At 36.7% G+C, this 25,579-nt stretch overlaps 1 protein-coding gene across 1 annotated transcript; it reads right to left on the reverse strand.

The window, feature by feature from the left end:
• Nucleotides 1-230: 230 nt before the first annotated feature.
• Nucleotides 231-25,348, reverse strand: LOC138704246 (tetra-peptide repeat homeobox protein 1-like). Its single transcript, XM_069832124.1, has 4 exons — nucleotides 24,596-25,348; nucleotides 22,545-22,727; nucleotides 345-1,280; nucleotides 231-262 (listed from the first exon to the last, which is right to left on the reverse strand). Exons 1-4 carry the CDS (start codon nucleotides 24,663-24,665, stop codon nucleotides 231-233), a joined length of 1,221 nt encoding a protein of 406 aa, XP_069688225.1. The 5' UTR covers nucleotides 24,666-25,348.
• Between the last annotated feature and the right edge of the window lie 231 nt (nucleotides 25,349-25,579).

Genomic DNA, 25,579 nt, shown 5'->3' on the forward strand with positions numbered 1-25,579 from the left:
GTGCCTATCTTCTGCTGGCATGGAAGCTGGCATGGGTAATGGCATAGGACCTGGCATAGGCGCTGACATGGAATCTTGCACTGGTAGTGATATTGGATCTGGCATGGGAGCTGTCATGGGTCCAGGCATATAATCTGGAATTGGTGCTGGTCTGGGTACTGGCATGGGATCTGGCAAGGATGCTGTCACAGAAGTTGTCATAGTTGCCGGCGTGTAATATGTCTCGTCATCTAGTACGGGACGTGGCCCAAAAAATATATATCTTAAACAAGACCACCAGGCATTCCTTCTTCGGTGCCTATCTTCTGCTGGCATGGAAGCTGGCATGGGTAATGGCATAGGACCTGGCATAGGCACTGATATGGAATCTTGCACTGGTAGTGGTATTGGATCTGGCATGGGAGCTGTCATGGATCCTGGCATATAATCTGGAATTGGTGCTGGTCTGGGTACTGGCATGGGATCTGGCAAGGATGCTGTCACAGAAGTTGGAATAGGTGCCGGCGTGTAATATGTCTCGTCGTCATCTAGTACGGGACGTGGCCCAAAAAATATATATCTTAAACAAGACCACCAGGCATTCCTTATTCGGTGCCTATCTTCTGCTGGTAGGTAATTGGAATATGGTGGTGGCATGCGATCTGGCATGGGAGATGGCATGCGGGCTGGCCTGCGAAATGGCATGTCAAATGAAATGGGAGCTGGCCCACGAAACCTATATCTTAAACGAGACCAGAGGCTCATTGCTCTTGGCGTGGGAGCTGGCATTCCAGTTGGCATGGGGGCTGGCACGGGATCTAGTATGTGACTTGACATGGGAGCTGGAATGATATCTTGCATTGAAGCTCGCATGGGGTCTGGGATTGATTCTGGCATGGGAGCTGACATGGTTTCTGGAATAGGTACTGATATGGTATCTTGCATGGGAGCTGGCATTGAATCTATCATGAGAGATGACATAGGCGCTGGCATGGGTGCTGGCCTGCGATTCAACATGTGAAGTAACCAACGAAATAAATACCTTAAACAACGCCAGCAGCAACTCTTCGTTCTCCTGTCATCTTCTTCTTCTGGTGGGTTCTGTAATGATGGTGCTGGCACGGGTGATGGCACGGGTGATGGCACGTGTGGTGGCACGGGAGGTGGCACGGGTGGTGGCATGGAATGTGGCACGGGTTGTGGCATGGGATCTAACATGTGAGCTGGGATTGGTTCTGTCATGGTAGCTGTCGTGGTTTGTGGTATTGTACCTGCCTTGTCTTCCATGTATCCTGGTAAGTCTGCAAGAAGCAAAATAAACTTGATTGTTATGCATGTGTCACTGCATTCACTTACTTTCAGTGAATGACATAGACCTAGTAGTAAGGCGAGGATACGTATTCAACTGCATAATTTACTCTCCATTTTCAAGTCATACAAAATCATTTTGTACATGCTTTGAACGACAGTAGTAACGAATATACAAAATTAACTGTACCTTTTTTTCATATTTCAGGCGTTCCTGTGTATATTAACTATTGAGCATGCTATGCAGCATATTTTCAGGACTTCATGGCATAAAGCTTCAAATTAGCATACTTGGTAAAAACAATAATAATCTTAATTGTCAGCACATAATATTTTTCTCTTAACTGTACTCGATGGCGGAAATTCCTTGCATATGCAATGTGGATTGGCAAAACCAAAACAATCACACTATGCATTTGTTCCATTGCACTACTGCGCAACAAGAACCATTTCCAAAGACATCTATCTACCTGACTTCATCATCATCCATACAAGTTTTAAGTCATGTGGTCTATTAGATCTCATAATAAAGAGTAATTTTCTCTCAAACTCTTTATGGGGCTTCCCAGAAATCTTTTCCCCTAAGATAGATAGTGAAGCATAGCTTTTGGGATTCTGTGGGATCTCATACATCGCAAACGTCTCATGCAATTGTTCTCATATTTTGTATGAAATTGAGTATTGATTACAGGCCGAGTTCTTCCATTACTTCATCGCTGCGCTTATGGTCTCATTTTTATATAATATTGTTCTTCGCATAAATCTTATTTCATTAGCTGTTCTTTCCCCTTAATATATTTGCCTCACTACCATAAGTCCATTCCTGTGGAGTAACGGTCACCTCGTTTGGTCGCGAAACCAAGTGGTCCGAGTTCGAATCCCGATCGGGGCAAGTTACCTGGTTGAGGTATTTCCGGAGTTTTCCCTTAAGGGAATAAGAGCAAATGCTGGGTAACTTTCGGTGCTGGACCCCGGACTCATTTCACCTGGATTATCACCTCCATTTCATTCAGACGCTAAGTAACGTGAGATGTTGATACAACGTCGTAAAATAACTCAATAAAATAAAAAGAACTGCCATAACTGAGTACAGGGTTTGTTGAAGTCGTATTCTAGTGCTCTTCTGTACCAGGGAAGGTTTCATTACTCTATTGATCATTTCCATAGTCTTGGAGTGTTTTACAGTTTTGCTCATTATTCTAAATAATTATCAAATGTTAATTTGTAGCCAATATATGTAATATCATTTGCTCTTTCTAAAATGTTGTCTTCCAAACATATTTTACTAGGGACAAGCTATTTTCGCCAGAAGGCGAAACTTTCTTTTTCTGTATTATTTCCATGTTATATTTTGCAATGATATTTTACTAATGTACTGAGTATTGTAGATCATTTTCTGTAGGTGCTATTAAAACTAGGTTATCCACAAATATTAATTAACATATTTTTAAATATCTGTTTATCTCCAACTCTTTATATCGCATGGCTCTCCATTCCTGAATAATTTTTTTCGTGTGCATTATAAACAGAAAAAGAGAAACACCGCAAATCCGTTTCACTCCTATGTTAATTTCGAGCCATTCTGAGGTCGTGTTATTCATTTTGTCTAAAATTAAATTTATCCTACCTGACTTAAAAATCCCATAACCACCTTCTCCTGTTTCACTTATTCTCAGTTGGCATCTCTTTTGATAAGTTTATTCATACACACTAACATCTATGATCGTATCACGTGTGTAGGATCTTTGGGTATATCTGTAGGCCATGGACTTTTGTTCTGACTCTGTTTTTATTGTCGTGTGTTATAAATGGCTTGTGTTCATGTAATTGATTTAGATTTTATTTTAATGTTCATGATATTGGTGATTAAGGGTGTTATGAATCATGATATGCAAATTTCCAATCCAGTATATGCCTTCGTGACTGAGGGAAACCATGAAAAACATGAGTCAAATTGGCTGGGCACGGAGTTTTAACCCAGAATTTTTCGAATATGGGCCTTTATTGCTTATCCATTTTTGTAATTTTATTGTTAGTTACAATTATAACAATAAACGTTACATTACAATAGACTATTAGGTCATGCTGTGTTGTGCAATACTGTCCAGTTGTGCAATTAAACGGTCTTCGGAGTAAACTTTGTTACTTAATCTTTCATCCAGTGTTCGCACTATGTAAGTTTTCGGGGCACTGTACTGGAATGTGACGCTTTTTAGATTGTAATAATGGTGAGGGTATACCTTGCACCAAAATATATGACGGTCTTTCTTCCTGGAATTGTAAACCCTCGTAAATCCCTATCTTCTTAACCCTTAGGCGCGTGGCATAAATACAATGTGATAATGACTTCAGGAATTGGCAACTCAGCTAAATTTTATATAAGTGTCTATCTGTAGCATACAAGAGACGTCTAATTTGGGTCGGATGAGATCGGTCGCGCTGTGAGGAGTAGAAATTTTCAGGTGTAGCTAGCTATATTGTATGTCGAGTTCTTATTGGCTACCATCGACTAATGTGTGATTCGGAGACAAATAGAAATGTCGCTCTCAAACATTCCATGTGACGTCATAGAGAGGTCGGGCTTCGCGATCAGCTGTATGCTCTGTGCTATTGAAGAGAGATAAACGTTTCAATTTCGATTATAAAGTAATTCATTTCACTTATAGAATTAGTTACAAAACACTTTGACATTTCGACGGCTTAGTGTCAAAGGACACTATCGCCAAAAATCGACTTTCTGAATTATTTGTAGTATCATGTTGTACAAAGTAGCCTTTATAATAGTGTGAAAGTAATATGTCTCTACAAGTAATAGTTTTTTTTTTTTTTTTAAGATAGTGTTGTGTTAATTTAGACAGATGCTGAGTGTCAAACAACACTATCTAGACTTAGTTTTCTTTGACAATAATAAAATATAAACTAGAAGAACACTGAGTTGAGATAGTGTTCTTTGTCTCTAAATTATTTAACATTTCTAAGATTTTATTGGTGACACTTCCTCAGAACATACAACCAAGAATGTAATACAATCACCATACTGTTTATTGTTAAAGATTTGATAATTTTTTTATTAATAGAACACGCATTCTTAAATCAATTCAGTTTGTAAGAAGTTTACAGTTTGTAATAAACGTTCTATATCTGGACTGTACACCTTAATCAAGGTAACAGGGTTGATGAATTGGTATTAAATGATAAAACATAGGTAGCACAGTAAGCCTAAGGTTGCGGTGGGTGCATCCGGATCAATGATGAGCCCAAATGTTGGGGGGAGGGAAATTCAGGAATGCTAATGTTCAGACAGAAAACCTTTCATATTAACGTCATATTTTCAAAAATAATTTTAATATAGCTTTTCATAATCCCAGAAAGCATCAATGCAATAAATGTTATAAATATGATCACATGTTTGAACTTAAGAAGACAGAAACGGAGGCAGTTCGTCAGTCCCACATTGAAAGAAAGGAAGCAGCTCAAGTAAAAGAAAATTACAAAATTATGGCATCAGTGAACGTTCTTTACTTTTTTTAATTTTATTTCGAAGCTGTGCGTTACAATCCAAGTTTTAAAATGGAATGAGTGTTTTATAAACGTAGATTAGCTGTAGGCCTATATAATTTGACCGTGTATGCTGTAGCCAACAGAACAGCACAAAATTTTATATGAAACGAGATAATTGCAGAAAGGGAAGCTGCAGTAGTACCATCACGTCTCTTTGCTCAAATGAAAAAACTGCAGAATGGTAAAAGGTTCTATTTCATGTTCGATACTTGTGGAGGAATGTGCTTATATCAACCATGCTCCTCTACGCTGCGAATGTTTTTGACATACCTCAAATTGAACATATTTTTTTTAACCAGGACATTCACAAATGGACACAGTCCATGCGAACATTGAAAAAAAAACAACCAAACATACAGAAATATTTGATCCATCAGGGTGATACACTATACTTTAAGCTGTATCAAAAATAGAAGTGAAACAGAGTGATTTAATTATGTAAGAGAAATTCAGAAGACATTAATAAAGAACAAGAAAGTTGACACTAACGGAAACATTGTAAGATGGCTGGATATAGTGTGGTTCCAGTATCGGAAAAGTAACAGTGAACACTTATTATTTAAATACAAGTATGATGAAGAATTCCAAAAATTCAATGTACAAAGCAAGATTACACTTGGATTTAGGCTGGATAATCGTCAGCTTAAACCAAAACATCAAGGAGCACTAAAAATATACAAGATTAGAAAATTAAAAATCTATTGCAACTGTGTAAACAGAATATTTTACCAGGAAATTACCAATTCTTTTACAATAGTTTAAAAATGGAGAACAGGAAATCGTAATATAAGATACAGTACTCAAAATGAAGAGCAATGAGTGATTATAAAATTAAGAGGAAATTTCAAATTTTTATATGAGAGGTGTAGATATTGATACTATTCAAAACATAAAATACTGAATCAAATATAATATAATATATTCATATTATAATTTTATTCAATGTCATTTAGGGCACAAATTCTGAGTTAAGTGTGTGTTTTCTTTTCATTACGTGCAGACAGACTTTTAAATGAACTGAATTTGTAGAATTCATTATTTTTTAAATAAATTGATCATTAATTGAATAACTTTTTCGTCCAAACCCTCATCAGCTGTGGTATATTAAAGTAACATTAGCAATATTTAAAAACACTGATGTTCTAAAATGCAATGTAAAAATGAAGATAACTTTGCTCTTTTATTATTTTATAAATGCACTGTTAAAATTAATATTTCAGATAATAGTATAAATTGATCTAATAATGATAATATTATGCTTTTATGCTGCGTAAATAATATTAACTGGTATTTTTATAATCTTACTGATATGTTCTAAGTTTAGATAATATTCCTTTATGAAGAAGAAGAAATTGATATTTGCTGCTCACCACAATAATTAAATTTATTAATTTGCATTGTCAAATAGCTATAATTTTTTATTAAAATGTTTAAATTCAATATTTTGGCATTTATTTTTAACACTGTCTACTAAATTGAAAGCTTCGTTAGTAACAAAGAACACTATCTCCAAAATGTGTTAATTTTTAAGACAATACTAAAATATTTCTAGAAAATATGTACTGTATTGTATTGTCTTTAGGTTTATATTTGATATATATACAGTATATATGATTTAAATTTTATCAACATATCTCTTAAATTAAAGCAGTAACAATAAAATGTACACAATTAAACTGTTTTTTGCCTCCCCTGTAAAGTTGTGATTTTGGAGTTAGTGTCCTTTGACATTAGGCGTTGATTTATTCTAAGTCTCAGATATTGTGTTTCTCTTGAAATGAATAGGTGTAGTGGTCTAATAAGTGTTACATACATTTGTACGCCAATTGCTTTTAGACCTACACTTCTAAAATGTATCTTATTTATAATTAATAAGTAATGATTGTACAATAAAACATTAACGATTGTACTGTTGGGTCGAGTGAAATCAGTCGCGCATGTGTGATTTTGGTTCGATGCTTGTTTCCTGCATGTAAGGTTCCTATATTGTACTAACATAATATGAATATCCCCACAAAAAATTGATTAAATCCAACATAAATAATTAATATAAGAACATCATTAATAGTATGTTATGAAATACCATATAGGTCACTCACCATTTAAATCCAATCTACAAATGAATGTGTAGATACCAGTTTTTCACTTTACACTGCTGAACTGTACATCACTGTATATAAATCTTGCCACCCATAGATAATGTCAGGATAAAATGAATAAACTGTCTTATGAAGAAACGAATTTAACAAATACAATATTACTAAATAACAAACAAACAACAACACTAAAGAAACATGAACTGTTCATATATTTTATTGATCTGTTTCCTTTCTTTGCAAAAGTGACAGAGAAATATTTAGAACTTCTTTGCGGATTGGCTTGCTCATATCAGATTTGTTTTTGTATTTCTCTTTTGTTCAAAACGGTCAGTCTGTCGAATAGTCTATCTCTGGTTAATTTCATGAGAGTTGATATGTCTTTGTCTAGTCTTCTTGTTTTTTTTACAGTGTAGGTATATGTGCTTTAGAGCACTACGTTGCATCCGTTCTATGTGCATATTAATATCTATACCACAATTATTTCCTACGGCAGCAGGCCCAACACACTACGTTCTTCATGCAGTAGTAGTAAAATATTAAAAAAATAATGATAATTCAGTATCACCTGTTAAATACTGAAGGATTCCTACCAAAAGTTTAGCATAAGTGTTCTCGTCATTTTCTGTGTGAAGAACTCGTAAATACTTGTATGTTACTGCCTGCTAGGTTAAATCGTTTATTTTATTCCTAATGTTCTTACTCCATACTTTTTCGATGTGCCAGGTGTAAAACAAGCGTTTATCGGGAGGGCCCATCGCAGTTACCCAAGCTTTATACAGTGCGATCCAAAAGTCCCTCCGCAGCTCCATTAGTTCTAGTAATCCTGTAGACAGCTGGTACGTAATCTTGTAGAAAGTTGACATTTTCCCATTAATTCCGGTTTGACAACCTCACATCCCCAGTCAATCATATGCTTAGCGGCCAGTGCTGCCACTTGAATTCTCTGCCTGGTGGATTCTTGGCTGCACCGTGGCTACAGAAGCACTGCGGAGAAACTTCTCGCTCGCACTGTAGTAATATCTATTGCCCAGGCACTTGGAAGTTCTTCATTCGCCTTCTAGCTTCCCGGTATAATTTAGAGTCCTAATCCAAAAAATTTGATGCCAAAGCTGGACATTTTCGTAAACCTTTATAAAATTCTTCTTTCATGTCACTCATGAAGATTTTGTGGCCAGGATACCAATTTCTTGTTTAACACAATTAAAAAACAAAAGATAGCACATTTTCATCTGTCCTATTAGATATTAAGAAAGTCCCTGGAAATCCCTGATTCATTTCATCAACTGTCATTATTGCGATAAGTTGAAATCCATAATCACCCATACCATGGGTAGGCCCTACCATCAATAATTGAGGGGTTTGCCGGAAAAAGGGCTAAATGAGATACATGCAATCTAAGATTTTAAAACGCACCTGAATAAAATGTTATACACGCATGCAGCCCTTTCCTGCAGGTATGTACAGTACAATCAAAACAAAATTCCGCTATTATAATTATCGAATTATTCACTACATTTTAAACCGTTTTTCCGAAGAAGGGCATATAGGTCTATCCGCCTTTCTTCCGGCAAAGCCCTCAATTATTACTTTCTCTGAGCCATATGTTTTTAAAATTTCTCCCTGGGCTTTGTATTATAAGAACAAAATCTTCTTCTTTCAAAAAATGTGCTGTCATGTCAGGAGCAGTTCCTTGTGGCTTATAATCAGGGAAAGGAAGTTCATGCCCTAAAAATGTGAAGAATATGTATGCATTTATGCCGTAAAAATTGTTGATAAATATGCTACAAAGTATTCATTATCAGTCTGAGATTATTTTAACAGAATAATAAGGTATAGGTAACTTACGTTTAGTCTATGGATTTTGAAATGCTAGCCTCATTGCTGAATGTTCCATTTATGCTGTTACAGTTCACAACTAAGCAGTGTCGTATGTTTTCTGTTGTCATTCTTTGCCTGTTGTCTCTAAGCATAGCTTTGTAGCGCGATAAATTTCGTTCTACGTCACAAGAAGTAAGAAGGGCTTGCACAAAAGCTGTGAGCTGTTCTACAGAACATTTTGTTGGTTTTTGGGGTGTTTTTCCTTCGAGAATATCTTGAATTTCTTTAAGTTGATAATATCCAGGGTTTTTGGAAAGAATATTTGCTGTTTTCTCATTCACTTTATCTCCTACATTCTTTTGGAACTGATGTTAAACTGGATATTGTTCTATCGAAATCTGCTCAAGACTGCAGTAAAGGAATACTAATTGCTAACTCAAGAGGCTCCCTATGGGGGCGCCATCGTTATGTTCAAAATTCATAAACATAAATTAGTCGTGTTTACAAGGTTACATACTTTTAAAAACGAGGGAAAGACAAATAAACATACATAATAAGAAGGTTCCCTGCATAAATGTTAAAATATGATGCTTTTATAAATAGAGGCAAAATATGCACATTAATGCACAATAAAAGTAATATAATTGTATTCAGAAATGTGTGATTCATGTAGATAATCTTTCAGCATATTCAAACAATGATAGAGAATAAATATGCAAATACATGAACTTCCTTTCCCTACTTATAATACAGAATACACTGATCACTGCTTTCTGTAACTTCCTGTATCCAGCATTACGCATCCCCTCTTCCGAAAGATTGAAGGCTTTCTCAGTATTATACAGTCCTTTTTAGTTAAGAGATGTACTGTTTCTAAACTGGATTCTGTGACAGAGTCTCGTATCTCATTCAATATGGTGTCAAATGGTATCTTGTTAGCTATCTTACTGGCTGTTTCCAGGCGCTGAGAAGAAGAGAGAAACAAATGGCCAAGGTCACTTCCATGCCCAACATGTGTGTCCGTAAATTATAACTTCCAACTCTCTTATTTTCATACTGGCCGGACAAAAAGCATTAATTTTTGCTGCCCTGTATTTGTATATATGCCTTTGTCTGTTTCACGTAGGCATGTAATACTCAACTGTGGTAACAGGAAAAATAGTGATGCTTAATGTTACTTGCTGTTTTCTGACACGCTCTAACTTACTGTATATAAAGTTTTCTCTGGTCTCCACTTCTGTGTTTTTCTTCCATTTATGAACTTCTTCTAAGTTTAGAAATGTTTCCGATTTAGTTGTGATATATTATGAATTTCATTATAATGTTTGAATCATTCATATTTGGTTGTTTCATATGAACAAAGAGAGCAATGATGTTTTGATACATTCTTACGCGTCACTGCTTCTAACTGATGCACCTGACTTTAGTGTTATTTCAGAGTTTGTTTTCTTGATTACTGAGCATCACACATTTCACATTTAAAGATTTTGTCACTTTTAAACCCATTATATACAATATTTTTTTTTTTTTTTTTTTTTTTTTTTTTTAAGATTCTTCACATGATTGAACTGCGCGTCATAATAATCGCACTTGAAGGACTTGCTTACTTTCACAACATGCTTTACTTTCTTATGAGTTTGTACATTACGTTTATAAGAAAACTGAGGAACCACAAAACTTACATAAAAAGTATGGTTATTACTAGTTACATTATATCAATACACATCTAAATAGCACAAATAAATAGAGAAACAAATTTAACAAATTACAGAAAAAACACAGACAATTCTATGAGATTTCGAAGGCTGCCGCCAGGATGATGGCATTGGCCTACACGATATAGACCACAGTCTAATACGCGTATATATACACATACACGAGATGGCTCTTACAACGGCAGACGACCGATCTCGACCAATCTCTCCCGACCCATCAGACACGCAGAAATTGAGACTCCTGTTTGCTACAGCTAGACGCTTGTAAATTTTACCCCTTGCTCGTTTCTACAGTTAAGTGGTGAAAGGTGTGAAGGAAGGGCGTCATGTTTTGGAGCAAAGTATAAATGTAAAGGTGTCGGCTTTATATGCAATGGAGTCATTCCACGTCAGACCGGACAAATTTTTGATCTCATATTTTTAGAATTGTTTGAAACTTCTTGTATGCTTTCTAAGGGTAAAAATAAGAGACCCATATTATTTTTCTTGGCCCCAGTTCTGGTTATTTTGAGATCTATACAGCATCAAAATTATTGAAAAATTGTACACATTGGCATATACAAACATTCGTTTCTCCCATTATGTGTATCGTATGAAATCGAGGTTAGTTTCATTTGGAAGGTTAAATATCAGGCTTTTAGCCTGTGTATAATCACTTTCCATTTTTATGTATTCACAGTACTTTATGCCATAATTATTATATAGGTTAATTTTGTTGTTCATAATGTTAGCAAACTTAGAATACCATTTTTTAAATTATCAGCATGTTCTCCATTTAATTATGTGTAAGTAGACCAAAATTTCATAGTGGAAAAGCAATAAATGACAGAGTAAAAAAATACTAAATAAATACGCGCATAGAGCTCTGTTGCGCTCTTAATCCCTTGTAGCGGCACACTGTTAACTGTTGGCTGAAGTCTGGCATGCGACTCACACTGGCGACTGTCAGTCCTCTTTGTTTATGTCTGGAGAAGATTGGCTGGGATATACAATACCATACCTAATCCAGGTCCAAGGCGGAATGAATTCTCTTCAGTTTGTTCCGAGATTTTCAAACGTTAGGGCATTAATAACACTGTACTATAGTATTACCGCGAGTGTGTGTGGCGTAGTTTCTGTTATTGTTTTTAGTTGGTGCAATTAGTGTGTAGGCTAATCACAATGAGTAATAACAGAACCTAGACATGATCAGTGTTTTAATCCTTTCAAAATAAGCAATCATAGTCGTAGGTTTAAGAAAGGGAAATTAGGGTGCGTGACTTCCAACATGCTTAAAAATTGAAAATGCAACACATTAAGTTGTCGTACAATCTTAGGATTTGTGAAAATTGTCGTAAGAAAATTTTGTTAATGTCAAATATTAGTGAATCAAGTGCTGTTCAAACCAGCAGTGTTGATATCTTAGGCGGTTCTAGTGTCCAGAACATTGAAGAAGAAACAACAGGCAATTCGGAAATTGATAAATAATTCAGAGGTGTCAGAGGTGTCAGTGACGGACATTGATAATTTTAATGAAAGTTTGATGTCAAGGGTGAGACATCAATTAAGAAGAAGAAATTATCACAGAAGAATTATCCCTAACAGAAATATCAGAAAATAAAACAGACACATAAGGAAAAGATTTTTCGCGTTGAGAAAAAAGGAAGTAGAAACAACACCAGATGAGAAGAGTAGCGGTGACATAATTAATAAGCTACCAGAGTGTTTCGGAAACACTATTGACTTCTGTCAATACTATATATTTGAAGAGTGGTCATACAGTAAAATTAGGGAACACTGTGATGCATCTAATCACATGATCAGTGTTGCAAAAACTTAGCTGCAGAGAGGGGAATTCTCTCAAATCCAGAATCTAGAATTGGATAAACTTTAGACACATCCATAGTGGAAAAAGTACTTAATTGACCATTACACTAATAATGATATAAGTCGCATCATGGCGAGAAAGTAAAACTTCGTTTCTGTAAAAGAAGACGGCCACAAAGTACAGAAACAGAAAAGATTATTGTTATCAGATTTAAAAGAAACATTTTGAGCTTTTAAGGTTAAATATTCAGACATACAAATTAGTTTTTAAAAATTTGCGGAACTAAGACCAAAACAATGTGTGCTTCCTGGAGCGAGTAGTACTCATTCAGTCTGTATGTGTGTGGTCATCATGAGAATATAAAGTTGTTAATTGATGGTGGAAACATTGCGAAATTAACAGCCAATCTACGACTGAGAAATTACAAAGATATGATTTCACAGATTGTATGTAACCCTGTATCCCTTAAATTTTATTTTTGTTCCTTCAATCGAACAAAAAATTTGACAGAAATAAAAAACATCAAGGTTAAATTTCCTTTATATTTGTCCTGTTTGAAGTGGAATGACTCAATGAAGATATTTGGTGGCCAAGGAGGTGGAACTCCATGCCGAAGATAACTCCCAGATCTTGTGAGAAGAAAGTAATTATAGAGGATTTCACGTTAAGAAAAAAGCATTGATTATAGGCCTATGGGTCTTGCCTAATACGAGCGCTCCAAAAGTCGCTCACATTAAAATTATGGTGTCTATATTGAGTAATGCAGTTGGAAAGTGCTATCGGCTACCGCATCATGGGTATTAACAGCAACAAACCTTGTCGTCATTGTGATGTGTATGTATACACTGACGCTTGCAATAGTTCTTTGTTTATTGCTCGGCAAACATGTCGTTTTCCAAAGAGCAACGAGGTTTCGTTGTTGAACATTATTTTTCCAGTCGTCCTTGTACACGTGTTGTAGACGAATTTCGTAGGAATTATCCGGATGTGGTAGTGCCCAACAATTCGACCATAACGAGAGTAATCGTCAGTTTCAGGGAATGTGGATCAGTTGCAGACAAGAAGAGAACCGGGAGACCGGCCATTTTAACTCCTGCTAAACTGGCTGAGGTGAGAAATGTGATGGAGCGTTCGCCTTCAAAACGTTCGCGGAGACTCTGAGCTCCACTCTTAGAGTTCATGTGGAAGTGCTCAGAGAGCGATGAAGCGGTTACATTTTCGTGCTTACGTATCATGTACGCAGTGTTCAAGAATTCAAGGAGCCTAATAAACAAAATCGCGTAGTGTACTGTAGCTTACATGGTTGCGGTCATTAGTTGACAACCATGGAATTGCAGAGCTTGACCGTGTGTTCTTCACAGGTGAGGCGTGGTTTCACCTTAGTGGTTACATGAACAGTCAAAACTCTCGAATTTGGTCCACCGAAAATCCACATGTGTTCCATGAAACCCCCTTACACTCTAAAGAAATTGGAGTGTAGTGTGCCGTTTCACGTCGTCGTATAGTGGGCTCCACTTTCTTTGAAACTACAGTGCCCAGTGTTGTGTACATAGATATCATTATACAGTTTATTGCGCTTCTTGACAGTGATGAATGTGATTGTTGGTTCCAGCAGGACAGTGCCATATGTCACACATCTAATGAAACCATGCAGTTTTTGCGCGAGCTTTTGGGTGAGCGTATCATTTTTCGAGGATTGTAGCGTCCATGACCTCCTATTTGACGTTCCCAGATTTCTTTATGTGGGGTTATCTTAAAGGAAGGGTATACAAAAACAGACCGCACACTCTGGAGGAACTAAAGAGTACCATAACAACGGAGATTAACAACATCAGTGTACGCGTGCTCAAAAAAGTGGCCGCAAACATGGTAAAAAGAGTTCGTACATGCCACTGTAAGTATAACACGGTACATGTCATGAACTGGATGCGCGGTAGCAAACTCTGTCTCTGGCGTCAGCCGTTGTACAGACCGCTTATTTAGTCCTGACAGCTCAGCGACGCGAAAGAGGGGAAAAGTTCCGGAGTAGAGATAAGGGCGAGCGGTCGGTAAAGGAATGCAGTACAGCTTAATTGTACTGGAAACATGCCGCTCCACCGCACGCATGACATCCCGATCGCTTCGAAGGCAAGCGAATGAATAACCCATACACCCCTTGGCGTAACTAAATGGATTCGCCTGATCTAGGCGCACATCTCCGGCGACTGTCAGGACTAAATAATCGTACTATACACTCCAAGTGGCGGGGATTACCAGTCTTACAGTAGTTTGAGGGTTTGAGTGAAAATTGTTTGTTTTTTGTGTTTGTAAATAGTGATTGTACATATTTTTGTGTTAGGTTTAATAGAGCTACTTCATTCTGTACATACAAGTAAGTTTCATCATAAGGTCATTTGTTTTATTAATAATTTCTGGAAAATGTTAATATAAATAATGTTTATGCTATCTTTCTCAGTCAAAATATGTCCTACGACCGTATATTGCATAACTGAAATATAAATTTAATTGGTCTAGTTCTAAGGACTAACATTATGACGTACTATTGAAAGTAGCTATTGCGAAAACAAAACAAGAAAAAATGCCTTTTGTATGCGCTATTGCTACCTGCTCAAACAGCCTACAACAAGGATTTCTGCCCGCGCGAGTATCACTTTCCACAGATTCCCTAAATAAGATGTGCGTAGGAAAAGATGGGCATATTTGTGTAAAAGGGAAGATTCTTTCAATGAAGGAAACGCAACAGTCTGATCTTATCATTTTGGTGAAAATTATTATGAAAGGGATCTTAAAACGGAGCTTCCAACTTTGAAACATAAATGGATATTACGTGAATGAGCTGAACCCCATCTAAATAGGCCTATACCGAATTCTAATCCCGAATCAAATAATGATCCTTCAGAACGCCGGACCCAACGCATGGAGAGGAGAAATAACAAAAAGATCCTAGAAAATGTGTTGGATTCCAGCGTCTCGAACACGGGAGAAAATTATTGTCCTGCAATTAATAATGGAAATGAACAAGTGTTCACTAATCCTAGTATCTCTGACACGAAAAAATTGATATTTTGAAAAAAAAAATTGTTGAAATCCGAAAATGAGATGCTTTCGGACCAAATTACAGAGCTAGAAGAAACTTTGAAGGAATCAAAACATGAAAATATGCACTTAGAAGCCCGTATTAAGACTTTTGAAAATGAAAGTATTAAATTATCCTCCATTTTCAGTCCTCAAAAAAATCCGTGTTAATAACTAGAAGAGCAGTAACTTGAAGGGGGAAAAAGTCGAAGATGTTGCTGTAGCAGTCACGTTACGAGCTCTGTCTAAAACGCCTATGATTTTAAAAGACAACTTAAATATCCATTACCTTCTCCTCGAACATTACAAAGGCATCTCTTCACCATAAAATGCATGTAGGTTTGATCTCTTTTAGTTTTGAGATCTTAAAATATAATATAAATAATACGATTGACATGGAAAAAGACATAATAATAATAATAATAATAATAATAATAATAATAATAATAATAAATGCAAGTGCAGCATAGCATTTCTTACGACAATACATTTGACTGTTTAGCAGGCTTGTGTACCCACGGGGCGTGAAACGCTCGCGTCGATTTAAAAATATCATGATTGCTCCACGCCAGTTCCTTCTTGCTGGAAAGCGTGGTCCGTTCACACGGAAGGACAAAGTAGTCAGTCGAGACGTAGCCATGGTTAGTTGCTGAAGAATGTATGGCAGGGATCGGAGAAAATGTCATCGTGATCATTAGCAATAGTGCTGTCGAAGGGGCAGCGCAGTAAACTGTCTTTGCTTCACTCTCTCCCTTCCAATCAACTCCCCTACAACTCCAGTACACAGACATCTATCAGTGGATACCTGATTATATTAGATTGTTTCTTTCTCAAAACCTTCAACGTCTGTTCGGAAACGTGTGTTTAAGGAAGAATGGGAGGAACAGTAGGTGTGCATATGGTGACAATGTAGACGCCTCTTCTGTTCTAAAATTATAATAGACACTTAAAAATAAAACATCTAGCGACATTACGACACGTCATAAGATTATCACGAAATCATAGGTAAGCATGAACATATCCAATGTAATTGTAAACGGAAATGTATGCAGTAGAAAATAAGTATAAAAATAATTTTCTTTTCGTAGGGCTAGACGGAGTCAAGCAATTAAAATATAGAAGAACGAAATTCAAATAACAGTTCCAGTATTAAATTATGATGGAACAAACTGAGTCAAAGGGAACTCCATGCAAGTTATATTATTGCTTTGGAAATCGCAAAATAAGGAAGGGGGGCTATCAATTAATTTCAAGAAAATAAAATACATGGTTGTGGGTAGTCGCAGCAAGGTAAATGTAGATACTGGGGATACACAAATAGAAAATTCTGAATCATTCAAATATTTGGGTGTTACCCTCAACAGTCAGGCCAAAAGTGATGAAGATAATAATAAGATTGGCCAAGGAAAGCGGGCCATAAGACAATTAAATACACTCCTGTGGAATGACAAGGTAACAAGGAAAACTAAGACAAGTATATATAAAACTATAATAGAAAGTATATGTACCTATGGATCTGAAACTTGGGAAATGAGAGACAGGATGAAGAAGAAATTGTTGGCTCTAAAAATGGATTACTGGCGCCGTAGTTGTCAAGTTTCGAGGATGGACCACATTAGGAATCAGGATGTCCGAAATATAATGCAGGTATCAGGAGATATCTTACAATCAGTGGAAACTAAACGCCTGATATGGTATGGGCATCTCCAGAGAATGTCAGCCGACCGCTGGCCTAATAAGGTCTTCAACTGGACTCCCCCGGAAAAAAAGAGAAGAGGAAGGCCAATGAAGAAATGGAGCGAGGAGGTTCAGGAGGATATGATCTGCAGGGGTCTACAAATGGGCGATTGTCAAAACCGGAGTACCTGAAGTTGAGAAGCGGGAGACGGCGACAGCCGTAAAATTACTCGCAATACATACATACAAATCGCAAAATCATTGAAGTGCTAAAATAAAAGACAATTCATTAAAACATGTCAGAATAAAGTTGCTAACATTATTTGTCCCGAATAATCTGATGTTTTTAACAGTATGAAATTATCCACACAGACATTACAAATGAGTATAAGGGATATTGAAACACTAGCTGAACGAGAAATAAAATCAAAGATGCATGAACAGTGGTCTAATCTCTCGTTTCAGGTGAAAACACAGATATTGATGCAGTATAAATGGTAATGTTCATCCGCGGAGTTACGAATTATCTCTCTGTATAAGAATATTTGCTCGATGTCATTACACTCGAAGGAAATACAATAAGAGAAAAGTTATGCCAAGCATGAAGAAAATATATAGAAGAAACGAATCTGAACAGAAAGTAATTAGTATCTATAGTAACATACGGGACTCGAAATACGACTTTAAAAAAGTCTACTAGGTGGACTAACGTGATATTAAGAGAGCTGGAAATAAGTGAGGACATTAAACGTTGTCATTGTATAACACACCAGACTGGCTTAGAATTATTTAAAATGCTCTCCATAGAAAATATCTATAGTATTATCATAGGTCGCCTGCCGCGACCCTACATAGCCGCTATGTTTGTCTCTACATTCGATATATTTCCGAACAATTTTTTTCTGAACGAAAACTTGTAAAATCTAAACAAAGATCGTGACTAGCAGACGAAAATTTACGAGTTGTATTAAGAGTGGCAATTTGTGAAGTATTTTCCTAGGTTGTTGTAGCACAGCAAACATAAAGGTGAAATACAATACAATCTGTTCATCTATAAAACAATATTGTGTAGTCTACGTCAGATGATTGGGTTGAGAGTCCGCCACTGGGATCCGAACGGAGTGCTCTATACTCCTCGACTAATATTACATCTTACGTACTGCGGCTTGCGTCCAGTGATGTCATCGCGAGTACAAAATTGCCGACGGCTGGGTTATATGTTCAGTTTCAGCGAATGAAATCGTTTCTTGCAAAGAAGAAAACACAAGAGAAGGAGATGGTGGGTTAGGCAGTGGACACTACAACGCAAAGCTTTGGGAGCTTGAAGATTTATTGAAGGAGAACTTAAAAATCATCCTGAGGATTTCAAAAATTCGTTAAGAATGACAGAGGTACAATTTGAAGATTTGTTTGAGTGAGTTCGACTTCTTATAACAAAATATGACACAAAAACTGTATGAAACAAACAATAACTGCCAAAACAGAACTAGAATGTCACTTGAAATAGTTTATTTTCATTAACCAGGCAGCTTTAGGTTTGTAGATCTCATCGGTAGACTTTTCTGATCTCTCACTCTCAGAAACTTTTCAAGTTTTTAAATTTCATTATAAATTTCTTCGGTCCAAATGTTGGTATATTTAGGGTAGCAGACATTCGTTTATCCGCTGCTGCTTGTTTATCACGATCCCGATACTCGCCCAATGTTGGATTGTACAGAACATGTTTTATTTGATACCTATAGTTCCAAAAATTGTATTGTATCACTCTTACTAAATCTAAAAACAAAGCTAACAAGACATCTTGCTTCACTAAAGCCAGGCGGCTTACGACTGAAAATCAAACATGTTTGATCCCGTCACGACCGAATCGTGAGCTTTTGACGTCACCGGCAAGCTTACTACACCGCGTTCACATGGATAGTGGCTTACGAAAGCGTACTTGACAGAAGCGTTTCACGCCCCGTGGGAAATGATGATACGCATTCTTATAGATAATATTTTACGATCCGACAGCGCAGTAACCTCTGCCATTCTTCATACTGCTGTATATGAATTGAAGAATATAGGCCTAAGGATGAGAGGATTCGTAAATGACATGGGGCCGTGTAATATGTGGATTCTGTTAAAGTTGGGTCGTGTCCAAAATAAAACCCAATTTCAGAATACTAACGTTCCTGAAATAAGTATATGGGCTTTTTGTGATGTGCCACATGCGCTGAAATTCTTAAGAAACGATCTTCTTGATAGTGGTTTTGAAATTTGTGAATGAGAATACATTTTTAAAAGTTCTGAATTACAACAAAAGAGATCTGAAATACACATACAAGATACAAAATGATCATTTAACTCTGTGTGGAATGGAGAAGCAAAATGTAAGAAAGGTCGCAGAAGTTCTTTCTAATACAATATCCAAAACCATTTTGCACCTTATTCCCGAAGAAAAGCATGTATCAGAATTCATAAAATGTGTTAATGATGGATTCGATGTGTTGAACTCTAGCCAGCCACTAAATATAATTTAAAGATCATCTACGGCATAGAAACTGAAAAACAGGATCAAGTTTTAGATTAATTATTTCAATTGTTCAACTTAATGCGTGTAGTGGTAAGAAAGTTATTTTGCCATTTCAGAAAGGATTTTTGATTTTTATAAAGAGTGTTCGAGGTCTGTTTGAGGAACTGAAGAGAGACAACTACAAGTATCTTATGACATCTAGATTAAATCATTTCCGTCAGTAGCTAGCTGTTTCCAGCAAGATAGACCTATTCTTATATAACAGCTTCATGTCAGAGTTTTTAATTTATAGATCCTAAAGCACAGTTTAGGAATCACAACACAACTTTTCTGCTCCATTTTATAGTTTTTCTCAGAATTGAATAGTAGAACAGATATTGACTTACTCTGTGTACATATTTGTTCTATTGAATGATGCAAGAGAGCTTTCACACAGCCTCCTCTAGCATTTTCCTTTCTTCCTAGTGTCACCAAGTACAAAGTGCTGGCCATCCTAACTCCTCTCTTCTTTCGTATTTCGAAATCTAAAGAAGACGCCATCCTCCCTATATAATACGCTCTCTTCTACTGTTAAATTATTTTCATCTTCAACGAAAGACTTCGGAAGCTCTCTGTTGCTTCTTATTGTACCGTAAACCCTTGTCTTTCTTTCAAGAAAATGCCGTAGATAGAAGTTCGGTTCCAGAAAGTGTATATCGTGTCTATTTCTAATCTCTTTCCTTCAGTAGCATATGAGTATATTTCCATGTTACATATACGTTGTTATGACCTCACTTACCATTCTCACGAGTATGCCGTGTTTTACTAATTTTCCAGAATTGCATGTCCATACTCTTAGACGGCTTCTCTAAAGAATAATTTCCTCATTCAGGGACAGTTTCAACTGAAATTTTATTGACGGTTTGTGAATGTGTCTGTACGCTATAAATTTTTAGGGGAAGGAGGGGAGAAGGAGCCAAAGGTAATAAGAAACTTCCTATTCAATAATATGTTACGACAATTAAAAGCCTGTGACTTAATCTACAAAAGTTGACATATGACAAAACAAAACCTTACGTAAAACCAGAAATCTCCGTGGCCCCCGACACCTACAGCTGGCCACCTAACTATGGAGATTTCCGTAGCCAGACGCCAATGTTTTAAGTAATAGTGCTCATTGTATTTTGCTGCGTGTATGCATATATTATAGTGTTACTGTTTTCCTCCGTTTTTAATGCATGTCTGTGGCGCGTAAGCTTTCACACTTTGTACAACGGATGACGTAGAGAAGGGCGGGGCTTGCCTCGTAGTCTGCGCGTGGCGAGTACCGTGTTATAGCCTACCTACCGTGGTATAGGTCTCGCAAGTAGAGAATACTGAAGGAAGGAATGCGAATGAAACAATGCGATAAGGAAGAGCGGCGGACAGGAAAGGTCATGAGATAGATTAAATGATATTCAAGAGTACAGTCGGAAGAGAAATGACATCTATAGAATGAGTCTTGCGTTATGATAGTTACATCACGACTTTAGTTTGTTCCGTTGCATGTGAATACGTGACTTGTATCGCACGGTATTATTATTTCAATCATAAACATATGTTACGCGTTTAATTAGCTTCAAATTTTTCTCTTGCTACGTTCTTCATTTCCACAACTGTGTCCTCATATGTCCATCTTGTTGGAAGAGACAGTACTTCAATCGGCCAGCATTTCTCGCCCCCTCGGCGTGCCTACATACACACGTCAAAACAGACAGCAACGCCACCATTGCTTTTCGGTAATCGTTCCTTGCGCGAGCTATACATGCGTTACTGAACGGGGCTGCAATTTTCAGCATATGTTGTGAAAAATGATGTAACTTAAGTTAAAACTGATGTAAGTAAATGTAACAAATTCATCTTTATAAATATATGTGAACGTATTAGGACATAAATACAGACGGTATACCAAAAAAAATTGTTATAATAAGGTCTACCCATTTATTCATCCATAGAACCCTATTAAGATGTGCGCTACTTTTGGATCGCTCTGTACATTGTACAAGCTATGTGATAGGTAGACGTTTCTATGGCAACTGGTCATTTGATGGAATAGCCCCATATGTTCAATGCTTTTTTCTTAAAGTGAAATCTTCTATGGGGGATTCTAAATAGACAGAGTAATTAAATAACATTATTTCATGATATGAATACTAAGCTTTAGGTTGTTCCATGTTAATTTATCTACGTAGGCCTATTTCCATGATTTCAATTTGGATTAAGTTCAACAATCCTTTGATGATTTTTCACAATAACATGAAGCTTCAAAATTCAGGTTTCTCAAAACTTTAAATTTTGAGTTGTTTTCTTTTCTAAATGGGCCGTCGATATTATATTCCTCCTCTGACTGTCTGCACACTTGGTTAAGAAACAACGATTTAAAAATATGATACGATTATATTTACTGTCATATTAAAAAGCTAGAGAATTTCATGTTAAAATGTTTAATGTTCTTGCTTTCTCTCAAGAACCTAATGTATTTTAAACTTCAAACATTTAAGAATAGATTCTACGAATTGTGACTAATTCAACAAGTGAATCGGGCGACTAGTGAGAACTGGTTACATGACATCTCTGGATAAATGCCATATTCGCTACTCATAAGAATTCAAGTCTCCTGAACTTTTGCACAGAGTCCGTAGATATCCAGAGTACCACAATCCTTTGCGCCGGAAAACCGACAAATCAGTCATTGCAATTCCAGCGCAGCGCTCGCTATTTGTCGTATATGCTACAGTTGTATAGGAATGAAATAATATAGTCTAAGTCAGAATCAAATAACCTACTCTTAATTTTAAGGGCCACGGACACTGCCTAAATTGAGCTTTACTTTAAATATTCCTATCCCAAGAGTGTTGAAATGGAATAACAATGGCGGCCGATTAGCTGATTGCGCTACTCTGGGTATCCACGAGCTGCTTGTGCATAGCTGAAAGCAATTGTATACTTCGGGATGTAAACAGTTACTGTACCTTCCCGGCTATCGAATTGGAAATAATGAAGTCCAGCCTCCAAATTCTTCAGATTCTGCGGGTCCCCCTGCCTGACTCTCTTCTCCCACTCTGCATTCCAGTTGTTAAATGCCCGCTGTTGGTCGCTGCTCGAAGCCTCCACCATCATCGGCGTTTCCATCTTGTCATTTTCTTCTTGTCGATCTAAAAGGAAGTGTAATTCTTGGTTAAAATCTTCGTAATACACTGATTGGTAACTACGAAGAGGATAAATGGGTAGCTACTGTCCAGCCGAATGCTTATGTCGCATCCCGGTTTGCCCCAAACGTTTCTCCTGTCCTCTCTGTAAGAACTAGTGGATACTCTTCTCTGCAAATATTTGCTGTACAGAATTGGAAATTTACGTAGTATTATACAACTATTTAAAATAATTTAAAAGAAAGGGCACGGTTAAGTAAGTAGGCCTAACTGCTATGTGATTTCCCCTGTTTGGACGACCCTGCGAAATAACCACTCGGACGGACAGTAGTATGGTAACTTGTACGTCTCCAAACTATTAAAAATAAGTGAATCATAAAAGTGAAGTCTGAAAAGGAATCAAAAGATGAATCGCATAGTAACGGTTATTTCTAGTATAGGTACAGTATAACCTAAAAGAAAAATACATTCAGGGAACTGAAATGATGGAAGTTTAGACTTTCATTTAAAATGAAATTAATTTATCCATATTCTTTTATTCACAGATGGCTCCTAAATGTTGTGTGATTGTGTACCAGCAATTACCAGAGTGCTATAAGTGAGAGTGTTATGTTACAGTTCTCAAATTTCCAAATGAAAAGGATAAGTTATGTGGCTAGAAGCTACTCGTATATCTCGAAGTGTCTTCACGTCAACAAAGCATTCAATTGTTTATACTAAACACTTTGAAATATAAGAATTAGACACGGATTATCATTTAGTTGTATCCCCTATTAGAATACCATAACCATGGAATAAAAGAAAGAATAAAAATTTCAAGCAAGAAAATAATAGGCTTAGGTCTATATTTAAAATAGATTTATTGAGAGATAGTAGTATTCAATGGCTTTATGAATGTAGAATAAAGGAACACCTTCAACAAATCAAAATTTCAGGAAACATAGAAGAAGAATGAAATAACTTTACATATATTTAAAAAAGGCTGCATTTGAATTTAGTGCCCTAAAAATTATAGGCAAAAGAGAAAAAAAAGGCATACCAAAATCGAATGAAGATATCAAAAATGGTAATGGGGAAGCATATCTCCGATTTTTACAATAAAAAAACTTGAAGATGAAATAGTACAGTAGAAAGTGGGCAATTGCATTGATTAATGCACAAAATCCCTTTATCCTCGCCAGATATGCAATAGCTTCCCCTACATAATCTGCGGTCTTTAACCGTAACAAAAAATACATTCAGTCATTCAGTCATTCATTCATTCATTCATTGTTCTCCCAAGTCCAGGTTTTCCACTGCAAACCCAGCGTTCTCCAATCTTTCCTATTTTCTGCCTGCCTGTTTGTTTCCTCATATGATCCATATATCTTATTCTCGTCTATCATCTCAGATCTTTTTCTGCCCCCAACTCTTCTCCCTTTCTCCTTTCCTTCCATTGCATCCTTCAGTAGGCAGTGTCTTCTCAGCCAATGACCCAACCAATTCCTTTTCCCCTTCCTGATCATTTTCAACATCATTCTTTCTTCACCCTCTCTTTCCAACACAGCTTCATTTCTTATTCTGTCTGTCCAATTCTCATGTTCCATTCTTCTCCATATCTACATTTCAAATCCTTTTATTCTCTTCTCTTCACTTCGTCGTAATGTCCATATTTCTGCTCTACAAAATGCTAAACTCCATACGAAGCACTTTACTATCTTTCTTAGTTCTTTTCCCAAAGGTCCGCAGAAGATGTTCCTTTTTCTATTAAAAGCTTCCTTCGCTATTGCTAGCCTCCTTTTGCAACTCCCCACTATTTTCCCACCTCCCTCCTGATATTCCCATCACATCCACTCTGTTTGTTCTTATTGCTTTCTTCAAATTTTCCAACTTACCTGGCTGCAGAGTAGCTCCAGTTCCAGTTGCAGTCGTCAGTCTTCTTTCTTCTTTTTCGTATTCTGGCATGAATTGCCCTTCTCCTGTACCCCCACCCGGACATCCGATTGGGGGGATAGTTTACGTCCGGAATTTTTTACGGGAGAAAAACTCATCATGCAGTTATTTGTAATAATATTCTTCTTGGGATAAATAAATGCGGAAGCTTCCCATTGCTTTCCGCACACCACTCTCTCTTTCGCATCTTAAAAGATCCCAGGGGGCCCCAGCGTGGAGGTGAGGAGAGTGGATTTGACTAATTAGGCCCTCCGGACTTCACCGAAATTCACCACAAGGGTTAAATATCAGTTCCATCAGGGTTTTTGACCCGATCAGAGACCGGGAAATCCCAATTAGTCTTTGCCCCCCTTATTGAGTCTAAAGCATTATGAAGGTCATCGATGTGAAAAGGCCAACTAAGATCCTTATCGAACATGATACCAAGAAAGTTAGGCTTCCAGGATGATTTATGATTAAAGTTATGTCATTGAAATACTAGATATGTGAAATTAACATTATTACCTACTAAGAAATAAACATGATGTTCTGGCTACATTAAGAATAAAATAATTAGAACGACACCATTTTTAAATTCACAAATACCATTAATTATTAATTTTCAGTTTGCGCAATACCTAGATGTGAAACAGGAACAAGATGAAGTTAAACTTATGTGAAGATTAAAGAAACTAGCACTTCAATATTATTAATTTATGCAGTGATAAGAGAGATTTTGAAACAAATGCTGTGTGGATTGGGGGCACACAGGTAGGCTTGGGATAATTTGTATTGTTCTATAAAAGCCCCTTGAATCTTGGTGTCCCTGAGTGAAAATATGTCTAGCAGAGCTCACATTTGAGTGGATGAGAAATTGCATGTGAAAATTATTTTATGTGCTGTGCACTTGTCTTTGGACTGACACTAAAGACAGGTAGGTCCAAACA

The sequence above is a fragment of the Periplaneta americana genome, chromosome 8, assembly GCF_040183065.1.
Source record: "Periplaneta americana isolate PAMFEO1 chromosome 8, P.americana_PAMFEO1_priV1, whole genome shotgun sequence".
In the NCBI taxonomy this organism is placed as follows: Eukaryota; Metazoa; Arthropoda; class Insecta; order Blattodea; family Blattidae; genus Periplaneta; species Periplaneta americana.